This window comes from Bombus vancouverensis, chromosome 6 (genome assembly GCF_051014615.1).
Source record: "Bombus vancouverensis nearcticus chromosome 6, iyBomVanc1_principal, whole genome shotgun sequence".
Classification (NCBI taxonomy): domain Eukaryota; kingdom Metazoa; phylum Arthropoda; class Insecta; order Hymenoptera; family Apidae; genus Bombus; species Bombus vancouverensis.
Window position 1 is genome coordinate 12161326 of NC_134916.1, and position 13170 is coordinate 12174495.

A 13170-nucleotide genomic window follows, 5' to 3' on the forward strand; every position below is an offset into this window, starting at 1 on the left:
GATGTAATGGTTAAGAATTATGTCGGATCGTGCAAGATATATTATATCAAGATGAGAATTATCGCGATACCACGGTAGACAAACTCGAAGAAGCTGTCATCAACGCGATCCGTGTAATCGCGTGCTCGAGTCGAGATAAAGTCGTTCGGTGAGCTTGGTATTTCGTCCACTTGCTTCACAATTTTCTCGCTACTTCCGCTCCCTTACGAGCATCGTAATTTGCAATTTGAGCTATTTACAGCTCGAGCATCGATAGAGAAACGACGAGCATAGGAATGGTCGAGAAGACTGAGGAGACAGAGAGAGATTGTGCGTTTAATTAGGAGAAAAGAAACGGCGAAGGGTTTATCGGATTCCAAAGACGTGGCCAGTTGGCGTGACGCGTTTCAATTTGTTGGAGCTGGCCGATTCTGGCGGCTGGCCATTATCGTACAGCTTTAATGCCGTTAAAGCAAGTTTCCACGCACAATATTAAGCAGCCTTCACATGGCTAGATTGCGATCGTTCTGGCAACGGGCAGATAGTCCAGGAGCACGCGACCGCACGCGAAATAAAATAATCGCATGCACTTGGCGCAACTAAGGGCGCGCACTCTCAACTCGAAATAACACCGTAATAAAACACAGAATGGAGTAAGTCGACTTTATCCTCGATCGAGATCGAATCGCCAGATACGCGATATTTTTTCCAATTCGACGAATCCCAACTCGCCTCCGTTTACGTCGCACCGGAGTTTCGATTTAAAGTTTCATCGACGGAAAAATGAAATTCTACGTCGGCACGGTGATGTATAATAGATGTTACGTACATTCGAGGACAGCGTATCGCGAGCGACGAAAGCAACGAGACGGATAAACGAAAGAGAGAAGAAACCCTCGATCAGCGATATTAATTTATTGGTCTCGTTTGTTCTCGTCGCGATCCACCGGCGACAAGACGGCTGAGCGATTGAATATTAAGTGACGGAGCTTCTGTCTGCTTCTCGGCGAACTTCGCCCAAGGGACTTCCTTCGAACTAGAAAACGAGACCGAGAGCTACGACAGCCGCGAGAGGTGCGCACCGGGTACCAGACTAGTCGCCAGGGTAGAACGAGGATGAAACGAGGATGAAACGAGGACGAAACGAGCAACGAAGATGAGACAGAGCAGAGAAGGGAAAAGCAGGCAGAAAGAGACGACGAGATCGAGGGACAGAATATATACGAGGAATGGAGGAAGAGAAAGAAAGACGGAGAAATACGGAATGGAGAAGAGTGCCGGGGGCGATTTCAATAATTAATGTCACGGGAATTGCCGTACACCGGCGATAGTACTGGCGGAGTTACTACCGCAAACTTGAAATTCCCTGTCGCGGTATTCGAGGCAGATCGGTCCATGGATAATTACTGCGATTATCCCACGGACAAGCCGGCAAAGTCTTCGCGAGTTTATCGGCTCTTACTAATGAAAACTTCGCGAAGTACTCGAGAGACCCGTGCACGCCGCCTTTCAACCGCTCCGCCCCGCTAATAAATTTCTTTCCAGCAATTGGCAGTTTTCGCGCCAAACCTCTTTGCTTTTTTCCTTGATTTATATACACGGCGATAAAAAATAGCCGCGTTGACTTTAAAGGATTCTCTCCGAAGAAGCACTCGTTTCCATACGAAATCAACTGTATTTTACGTCAGAAGGATTACTTGTACCACCTATCATCGGTTAATCGTTTTTTCCTCGTTTCTGTGAATATAACAAACTTTTAAACTCTGCAACCTTTTCTTCTTTTAATAACACACCATACACATCGTCGTTTGAGCGCGACTGAACGAAATTTCCAAGACATCGATACCATCGATTACAATTCACCGGTCTATTCGAGCAGAAGAAACGGCAACAGAAGGACCAAGCGTTCCGACGTTTCTCGAGCGTTGACAATAGTGCAGCGAGATATTACTTGACCTAGGACACGTCGATAGACAGAAGAAAGGCGTCGATCGGCGAGTGTCCTGTCTCGATCCGACGATAGAACCATGGAACGGTTCGTTCCCATGGAAACCACTTCGTCTCGTCGTTCTCTCGCTTATTCTTCTCGACGTATCGCGGCAGACGAAAAGAGGAACGCCAGAGAGGAGCCTGCAGAAGGACCAGGAAACGAGGGAGACGCGCGAAAAAGGAAAAATATCGTCGGAAGGCGGGGGAGGGGGTGAAAAAGAGGGTTTACACAAAGAGGGAAGAAGACAGCAACCACCGTGGCACAACCAGACCACGACTGAAGGTGTAGTTGAAGAAGGAAAAGCCGAGGCGCTGCTGCGTGGCTATTTGTTAGGAGAAGCTGTCGTTGTACGTTCACCTTCGTTCTACGAGCTGTCACTCGCGTACTTTCGCGTCTAAATGGTGAAGAGTTCGTGACGCAACATACAGAAAATACGATGGTTGCGTCTATTTAGCACCAGACCTACCGACGATCAAGATATAAATCCCGTAGCAAAGAAATCAAAATGAATTGTATATAGAAAAAAAAATACATAATATTGGGTTGTTCGAAAAGTGTTTTTCTTTTGCAAACGTGTTTTTACAACAGTGCATCTTCGTACAAACGTGAAACCAAGTCTGTGAAATGTCGCGATGTTTATCTCAACGGAACAAAATGGATCGTACGTAATTTGAAAAAATGAAATAAAACAAAAAACGTTGTGCGTCTATTATTTCCTCGTAAAACGAAAGAAACTTTTCGAACAACCTAATACACGAGAAAAAATGTTTGTCCGTATTCTTTACAACCGACCAAATCTTTAAAAAATACAGCCTTCCAATCTTATACAATTTCTATTAGAAATTACGAATTCGCGATCCACCACATTGACAATTTCCAACATTAATCGCTGCTCTCAAAATCCAAATTGATCGACTCGCACTTTCCGTTAATCTCTTCGTTTCGTTATTTGATTCCCTATGTTACTCGACCTAACATCTGGCCAGTTAGCAAAACACCGTCGTATCTCCAAATCTCTATACATTTAAAAACGGAGATTCAAACGAAAAGGTCGAGGGTGGTGGTCGAGAGTAATTCGAGCGTTTGCTCGAATCATGGGGTTGCATCGAAAGCCAAACGTTACGGTGGAAAATGAACGTAGGAACCCGGGGCCTTTTAGCCGTAGCGGCGCGCTGCCTAAAAGGTCGTCGGTCACGCGATCACACCCTCGCTCGTTAACACCTATACAGAGAAGAGAGAGGTATAGGCGGGGGAAGAGTACAGGTGGATGAATTCGGCGCGGAAGCGTGCCGCTGGTAGGCGGTTGGAGGCACGCGCATTACAATTCCGACGCGGTTAACGCGTTCCCTCCTCTTAATCAGCTCGAGACGTCCTCGAGTCCGTTCTCCCTGATAAAGAGGAAGCCACTGGCACGTTCGGGGCAAGAGGTTAAACGTGGCCCGACCTCTCTGCCGTGTCGGTGGGCGTTTCGCCGCTTGCGCCGACAGGGCAGGAAGTGGCCGCGGAGAAATATACCGGCCACCAAGGTAAATTAGGAAGCTAAAGGGAAACCGGAAGCGGCAGATTCCGAGATTAGATTCTGCCAGTCGTCCCGTAAAAGTCTAACGTTCCGCCGGATAATCCAAACGATTCTCGTCCATTCGAGGTACAGCGGTGCGGTCGCTTAGCAGTGGCGGATTTGGAATGATATTTCTGCAGAAATGCAGATATCCGAGCAGGTGGCTTGCAGAATCCTTTTGCACATTAATTCGCCAAATAGTGGTATTAAAGAAACGATTTACGAGTCGTTGGTTACGTTTCTCGTTTACTATTTCATAGTATTACATGATATAAGATTATTAAGAGACTCGTGATTTGTAGAATGTGCTTGTAAAATATCATTTGTTTCCTTATCGTACTCGTTACTCTAATGAAAGAGAATTTATTAATACCATTAACTTCGAATTAACGACTTGTAAAATTTACTAATAAGTCGGTAAATTTAGTTAGCTTAATGATGCAAGAAAAGTTCATTGGTGTTATACGAGAGAGAGAGAAAGAGAGAGAGAGATTAATATTAATAATTTGCGATTTTTCACGAATGCGAAATTTAGCAATGAAAGAATCGAGCCGCTAATTAGTTCAAAGCCGCGCGGAATAAAGCGGAAGAATCGAGAGGCGTTGATTTTCGAAGATTTGACACGCGGGATGCGTGAAAGTCGCGAGATCGGTTTGCCGCGCGCGATGAGGCAAACGCAAATATACGAAGCGAAAAGCAAATTCTCAGCCCGCGGCCCGCGAGGGACATGGGGTGTAACACACGCGCGTACACGTTCGTAACGGCGACGATAATAGGCGTCGCAAAGTGGCCAGTGTATATTCGAGCATCGACGTCAAACGGAAGGGAGAGCCGCCACATCGAATGGTTAATTCATGAAACAGTATCCCTTGCTGCTCCCTCGCCCTCTCTCGAGTTTGAACGCCCCCACCAGTCCGCGTGCGCATCGTTTAGAAACATTCGAATATCAATGAATCCACAGGTTTTTGCCCTGGACCTCGGACAATCTGGCGCGACGTGATTCTCCATTTTTGACAATGGTCCCCGTTATACGCGTGGCAAGCCGTGACGTCGGCCAGCGTGCGAGTAGTCAGGCCGAAAGCTAACTAAATATTTGGATTTTCGTGAACAAACATGGGATCTGGTAAAAATTTTGTGGCGCGCGCCTCGCATTTCACGGACCGACGGTTACGTAAACCGGAAATTTGTAAAACGTAAATTTGTAAAACGTGACCATTCACAAATATTTTTTTGCATCTCGGCTGATCTTCTGTCGCGGTGTGTCAACTATCTATCGACTCTTTTTCAGTTGATTTTTATTTTGTAATTGTTGAAATAAAATCTAAATTTGTTCGCTCGTCGAAACGCTATAGCTGAACACACAATGAGTCATGGAAATATTCCATCACACTGTCATCGTCGCCTATCGGTGGATTTATTCATTCATGAAAATGCGTTTGTTATGACCGAATGGCGAATATACCGCGAGAGAAAATTTTGAAATCGTTGTATGTAAACGATGTGTCGAACTGAGAGTAATTGTCAAAACCCAATTGTGCGTTTGCCACCCCCGTAATATCGATTTTCGATTAACATTACAGATTAATTGAAGGTTAACAAAAGATTTGGAATAAACGTAGTCGGAAACGTGGTTTAAAATTTTTAGTTTGTAATGTATACATCTATGCGCATAGTAATTATTATATCAAGCTTAATATTTTAAAATTAAATGAGGTTCAATCGGTATTTAATTTCGTTCCGCCTCATACTCGATCAGCTATCGACAACCACGAGAGAGAATTTATGGACGAACGAAGAAAAAACTGAACCAATTAAAAAAAATGTTACGCAGTTTCATTTTATATCTGATACACGATGAAGCATAAATCACACGACAGTCAGCCACAGCATCCGTGTTACGTTCCTCTAAAAAAGTTCTAGGTGTTTAAGGTAAACACTTATCGAATCAGCTGGTGTAACGTAAATTTTCCGCGCGTCGCTAAAATATATATTTTCCCACCGTCTGTCCGTCCGTGCGCATATAAACGCGTATAACCGTGTACACGAAACCGTCGGAGTCAAATATAAATTTCCCCGGACGGTGAGTTAATGGAAAAGGTCAGTGACTGCGAAACGCGGCTGCAAATTGACGTTCGGGCTTTTTGCGGATCGCAATGAATCCACAGGTTTTTCATAGGCCGTGCTACTTTGTTTCCAACGGGGGCCGTCACGCAAATAATTCCTGCGGTTTTATGAAAATATTTCACGTTGCAAAGAATAATACGAGATTCGCCGGTTGAAAAGGACCGACTCGCGAACAACGCCGCGCGCAACGATTAAATTAGCCCGCGGCTGTTTCGTCATGACCATTATCGCGTGTAAAGTATAAAAGCAAAAACAGTAAATAAACTTAACAAAGAAGAAAAAAAAGGAGAAAGAAGGAAAAGAAGAGCGGAAAAGAAGAACAGGGGAAACGAAGTTAAACTGTTCCGAAATATCCGTTTCCGAGCATTCATCGTTGTCACGCACTGCACCGCGGATAATCAGACTCGTTTCGTACGGTAATAAAAATCTCTTGTTTCGCCAAAGTTAATTACGTAATAGGCCATAAATGTTAAACAGCCGTTGCCGAAATAAGGCCACTTTTTCTGCAAGACTCGACCAACCGTTTACAGACCGCTGCTCTTTTAAAACGGAATCTACTTTACGTAAAATCTCGTATGGAACGATCGAGAGTGTTTGACTAACGCGAAATCGCGTAGAAAACGTCGTAGTCCGTTCAAGCATTTCAAACGAGGGGATAGCTGGTAATACCGAGAGGCTTGTTATCGTCAGTCTCATAATGGGATAGCTTTTCGGCGCATCGGATAAACTAGAGTCGCGTTCGAATGGAACAGGTAACAGGATTGCCGTCTTCGATCGCGCCATCGAGCATTTCCACTCGACGGGGGATTAGCTCGAAACACGAGGCATGCAACACACACTGGAAACTTTACTTACGAGGCTTCGTGGCTTCCTGCGGCGTCACCTCGGTCAACTGCAACGAAAAACAACGATTATTCAAAATTGATAATATCAAACAGCAAAGGCGACCTACAAACGTAACTTCACGATCGAACTTGCCACGTCAAATAACAATTCGAATTTAACTATTTTCTACTCTATTAGAACGAATTTGGTTACAACAGTGGATACATCGTGATTAGATGATTATATATTTATGGCATACATTTTCGAACGAATGAAACTATTTGAAGGACTCGAAGATCGAAATGAGACTAACTCGTCCAAGATTTTGTGAACTTGATAGGAAACTGCAGCAAGTATATATCGAATCATAGCATGGAAATAACAAAATACGATAACAATATTAATGTCGAGATTGTTGAGATTATTAATATATAATTATAGAAATATAATTGGAGAAAAAAATTACGGGTGTTTCGTTATTATTGCTTTCATAAACTGCTACTGTACTCCTAACAATTTGTATATTCGTTTTATCTGAAGAATTCGTCGGAACGCTGATAAATCTGACCGGTATAACCACAGACTAACGTGTCGCTCCATTTTTGCGTCGTGAAAGATATTCCACGTGAAAACGTACCGCTTTAATGTTTTCGCCAAGACTTCGTTTATACTGGGCTACTGTTGATCGATCGATCGATTCGATCTACCTTAACTTGTTCGTAACAGACCGCGTAAACACAGTGTCAACCAAATTGAAACGGCTTGTAGCCGTTCAACCAGAAATAGCCCATTCTTCTATTTTTGGTTGAACGACCTGGTCATCTCAACTGTAGTTGCCTAACGTAAACGTTGTTTCAGCACGTCGCCATGTTTTACGACTATTCCGTGGGAGATAAAATTCAAGAAGCAAACTGGTCGCGGCATACGTCAGGAAATTTCGTCGCGCAAAAGCTGGCTGACCGTTTCGGTCTTGCGAATTTCAATTAATCGTGTCGCCTCATAGCTGTCGGACGAATGTCAGCAGCGTGGAAAACCGCGAGCGCCCACGCTATTCGGCATCGGAAAAAGGAAAACACGAGCCTCGAGAAATTAATCCGCTTTTCACCAGAGAAGCTACTGATATCTCGCGGCTCGTTTTCCCCTTTATCCACGCTGACTCTCGCGCGCTTCTCTTTCGCCCTTCCTTCCTCCGTTTCTTCTTTTTCTCTTCTCGCCGACAACGACGAAACGAAACGAAACGACATTCGGCAGCGCACGAAACTCTTGACACGAAGCCAAGTGGCACGAAAGCTACAGCTTGTTCGACTCGAAAACGCCGGCATCGATCGATCGGACGCGCGTTCTTTGCCGAGCGTTTTCAGCGACCGCGAGCGTGGCCTGTGGACGACGAGGAATCCGAAATTCCGCGTTTAACAGGCCGCACCGGTCGTTTTCTAGAACGGACACACGGGCGTTGCGCGAAAGCCGATTTATCCGCAACGAAAGGCGTCCGTCTCGGTCGAACGCGAGCTTCTTGACACAGTGCCAAGTGGCACGAAACACTTCTCGGTCGCTCGATACAATTCGAAACGTTTCCACGATCGATACGCGTCCTAAGATTTGCCACGGCTTCTCTGTAATCAACGGGAACACGATCGCTCAATTTCACGCGACTCTTTATACCATGCTATGTACACACAGCATGGCTCCTAAGTCATAAGAATCTAAGTAAACTCGAAAAATCATTGGGAAATTATCGAAATCCTTGAGAATTATTATTACGTTTGAAACGTTAGATTATAGTTTAAAGATGCACGTTATTCAATACTGTAATAAGAATGTTCGCAATTTCATATAACAGAATTAATTCTCTTCTTGTTTATGTATATCTGTCTATATAATTTTGATATTCATATCATTACCGAGCTGTTTTTTGTTATTTGGCTCTGTACATACTGTAGACGAGTTTATCTTGAATTTAGTAATTTCGTGTACGCTTCTTGCAGTTTCTCATTTCATTCGTTCTTTAATCTTACGATTTAAATTGAAAAATGATTTATTATATCGTTGCGATTCTTCGAAATAGTTGTCAGAAACGTATGCCTTTCGCGTGTGCACATTGGATCGCGACTCTGTATGAATATAAAGCTCTGATCGATTAGTCGTTTGCTTGATATTTTACGCTCATTATCATGCTTCGTACGAAACTAGCACGTGTCTCGACAATACCTACGCACGCGTATATATAGTCTTTAATGATGCGCAACAACGGAAAAAAGAACGTTTATCTATACCGTACCAAAATTTGTTACACGAACAGACAGAATCTAATGCTCACCTTTGCTAGCACAGGATTGAACATGAACTTCGACTCCGGCTCCTTTCTCGGCGTCTGGGCGATAGCCGACAGAGGCGTGGGCGGCATGGACATTTCCTGAAACAGAAGCGATCGAACGTCGATTAACATTTAAGCCGACACCCGAGTGTAATTTATCCTCGACTCTCGTCCGCAAAACACAATTCTCAACATCGACACGTACATACTCGGAAGAAACGAAAGAGGAAAGAGCAGAGGGGAGATACGTAAACCGACTCGAATGCAGAGAAAACACGTCACCTTTTCTTTCGTCCATTGTCGGAGCCGCGAAAAAGGTGACCCTTTTCCTTTCATCGCGGCATCGCGTCAGTGGTCGTGGGCTTGTGCAAGTGGTACGTCTCGAAAACGAGTACTTTTGCGTAAGACCGAGCGCATCTGGGCCACGATTACGTCAATGGGCACCGGACCGAGGTCCACGAATTCCGCGTATGATCAGCCGCGGCGACCAGGTACTCGGAACTCGTGTCTATTAACGTAGTGGGCCGTGGTTTCGAGTTCGTGAACACGTGCGCGCGCGCGAGCGAACGAACGACGTCCATACGCACGCCGTGCATCACGAGGATGAAGTGGAAGTCGCAAACACGCGAACAATGCAGTCTGGTACATCGGCATGGCGCGGCCTGAACGAAACGCATTTCCACCGGCGAATCGTCGGGACCGATTCATTGACCCGTCGAGACATCCGTCGACGCGAACAAAGACCGACGAGACAAAAGCCTCTCGTCGGTGTGCTTATATTCTTCCTACGATCAACGACAGAGCTTGTTTACCGGCGTTACACGGCGAATTATGCAGCCGTGAAAATTCGACCGGTTCGAGTGCTGTTTCTTCGTACGAGGTTCGATCGGAACGCGAGACGATTTCAACGCGGTACCCGGAAGTCGGATTTCCGTGTTATTCCCATAATATGCTAATGAAAAATAGCCGAAGAGAATGTCCATCTTCTCTACGACTCGAACTTGCACATGATAACGTATATCATCAATTCTGACGATTTCTATATCAGCAAATCTTACGCTTACAACTTGCTTCGAATCTCGATATCTGAATCTTGGACAGATATCGCTGTTTGACATCGATAGTGGAACAATCGAAAAAATTGCAAATTTCCTCCTATCGAATGGAAAGTCTACGTTGTGTTTCTATTTTTGTCGCGTAAAGCGGCATATTTACAAAAGCATCAGTTTTGCGTCAGAAGGATATTGAAGACAACTAAACATTGTAAAATTGGGAAATACAAAACTATTGTTTCTGCGTTACTTCTATAAGTGTTCTTACGAGATGTACGTGTAGATATCTATCTTCGCACTTACATGGTAAATAACATTTGTTACGAACGTTCGCGGAGAGACGCGGTCGCTAGGAGAACGCGTTGTCACGACCGGCATACTTCAAATCCGACGGACTGACGATAGAGATAAAGATGTGGCGGCACTCGGCGACAATGTATATCGCTGAAGTGCCTAATGAACCATCAACATCCAACGGTCCTTCCACCGAAGGTTCTAGAAGAAAGAGCACGTGGCAACGATCGCGGACGCCTAGCAAATGCATGGACGGTGGGGATGTTGAGGGATGACAAAAGAAAGTAATCGGATCCGATCGAAAGTAAAATCATAAGAGTCAGTCTTAGAAAGTCACGCCTAGAGTCCAGAAGTAGATTGTAAAGTGTATTGATGTTAGAAAAAAAATAAAGTTTTCTTTTTTTATTTTTTACCTCAAATTCCTTTTTTTATTTTGTTATTTTACATGACAGCGTCAGCGAGAGGCGTAAATTCTCGCTACGATTATGTTAATCGACGCCGCGAAATAGTCGTTCCCCTGTTTCGGTTAGGATAACAGAGGTGGTTTAATGAATGTAACACTGTATTAACAGTGTTAACATAGAACAATATATTTTACAATAATATGATAAAGATGTTACAGAAATTTGACTCGACTTTGCGATATCTCTAGATAAATTCGTTTGCTCGTCAGATTTGTCGAAGTGTCACGTTTGACTCGTCAGAAGGAACTGAACGCCCTTCGATTATTCCTTTGTGTCATTTGGAAGACGACCCCCACTATGCTCGGGTCACGCCACCGCTCGCGCCTATGATCACGTATGCCTCTTCTTGTGTGAAAAACGTAACGGTCAAAAATCGACGTTTCTAGAGCTCGCTACTTGGCGACAACTATGCTCTCGTCGATACATTGTATATGATCCGGCGGGCACATAAGACGGTCTGCCTGCGACGTTGTAGGACCGCGAGCGACGGTTAGAAAATACAGCCTGTGGTAAGCCTCGTGGCGTAACAACATTGTTATAAAATTCCCGAATAACCGAGTGAATCTCTTCATCTCGTATTATTAGTCCGACTAATAGAAGTTAATTCTCAGGAAAATTGAAATCGAGTATGCTCGTTTGTCGCTTTGTTTAAGCTATTCCTGTATCGCGTTCAACTACTCCTTCCTTAAACGTGGAATTTATTCATGATACAAATAAACGATCGCATATATCGATTATGACGCATTGATCCATTATAAGAACGCCTATTGCTGCAATTGTAATTACGTCCGATAATAATTCCGTTAATAGAGGCTCGGCTATGAATCTCCATACTCGAAGCCGAGTATTAACTTGTTCGTATAACCAATATACGATAGGACAAAGTTCTACTGTGCCCGATACAACTTTGGAAGACAAGCTCGCGAAAGTTCGCGCCTGTTTGTTCCTGCTTCGATGACAGAAACGTGAATATCGAGCTATCCACGGTTCGTCGGCGTCTACGTGCACGTGCACGTTGTAACCGTGACACGGCTTAGTCGACGTCGCAATCAACGTCGCTTTTAAACACTGCCCACGTGAGAATCACGCGCTATGTAACGCACGTGCGTCGAGAAACGTGGACGTGGATGTCTTCCTCGTTTTATTCAACGTGGGAAAACGGGCTGCATCGTCGACGATGTCGACACGAATGTGCGTCCTCGTGCGACGTTCGTCGCAACCAACCAAATGCGCGACGCGTGCGATGTGACGAGAACTCTGAGTGCAGAGACGGAGAAACTGTGTAAAGTAACGCGAGGTTTTTTAAAGAGTCGCATTAGCCGAGGGCGTTCGTTTCGACGAAAGATCTCCGGTTTCAAGTGGATGTTCCAGAGGGTCGTGTGTGTCGTCACAGGTTCTTGAACATCTCTACCGATTTGACGCGCGATAAATTGGGGATCTGGCCCAGCTGCTTGGCACCCACGCGTATGAATCGAAACAGATCTTCGACCTGATGATCCACGCGCTTCCATAAACGAGGTTTCCCCTTCCAAGGCGGCAAAGCGATTCGATTGAAGAAATTCATTGTAAAAAGCAACGGTTAGTTTCTTATCGTTTCAAGTTGCTTTCGATCGAACGATGATCTCCGGTTTGTTTTTATCGACAGTTTTATCGACGATGTTATTTTATCGATCAATTTTATCGACAGTTACAACGAATTATTATTATTATTATTACGCAGAATGCTAAATTACAGATTATCGGACGCTCATCCCTACTGCGATCCTTGAATCTTTATACTTGGATCTTGTTCTCATTTGAAATTCCAATTAAATACGTTTAATATCTGTTGATTGTTCGGATAAATGTTGCTTCTGATCATCGATCTTTCATTCGTTTACGCATTTTGTTAACGTTCATGCATTGTTGTTACAAATCGGCTACATTGTCCGAATATGAATGGTAATGCGTGTACATATGTATCAGCGTATTCCAGTAACGTTGAATAGGGTTTTCATCGTTTAGCAATCGAGTTGGGAAATATGCAGCGTCCGCGGAAAAACACGGCGCAACGATACGCGAAATATTGTATATCGCATATACACAGAGATATATAGATTGTCCTGCGAAAAAGAATAATGCAACCGCGGCGGGATCGCTCCACGATCATGCATAATGTATCGCGGCGCGTCGTGAATATAACGGTGAACGGCAATGGCAGCGTTATCCTTCGAGCGGAAACGCACGGCAGAACATCGTTACCAGTTAACGTTCCGATATTTTTCCGCTCCACATTTTCCCACCAACGAAAATCGCGTCATCGACCGTCCACACGAGTGTTGCGTTAATTGGCGCTGTTGCATTTCGATCATGCGTATCATCGACCGACATTCGCGGGAAGGACAATGGAAGACCAAATCTATGAGACGACTGTATTCTCTCTGATATGCGTATATTTACACGTTTCTGATCGTATCGAATTTTTAGAGAGAACAGGTGCCATTAAACTTTTGATAATATGGTAGACGAGATGTATTACGATCGTCAACGATCTATCGAGTGAAGAAAGAAAGCAGCCATCGCCACAGGAT

The 13170-nt window shown here is 44.3% G+C and overlaps 1 protein-coding gene across 10 annotated transcripts in view; it reads right to left on the reverse strand.

Annotated features, from left to right (window-relative positions):
* The window catches only part of lilli (AF4/FMR2 family member lilliputian), a 168057-nt gene that overhangs the window by 43007 nt on the left and 111880 nt on the right, over nt 1-13170 (reverse strand). For all 10 annotated transcript variants that reach the window (XM_033332189.2, XM_033332186.2, XM_033332188.2 and 7 more), the window contains 2 exons: nt 8794-8889; nt 6507-6543 (listed from right to left, as the gene is read on the reverse strand). In XM_033332189.2, coding sequence (XP_033188080.2) covers nt 6507-6543; nt 8794-8889 — 133 coding nt within the window. The remainder of the gene's footprint in view (nt 1-6506; nt 6544-8793; nt 8890-13170) is intronic.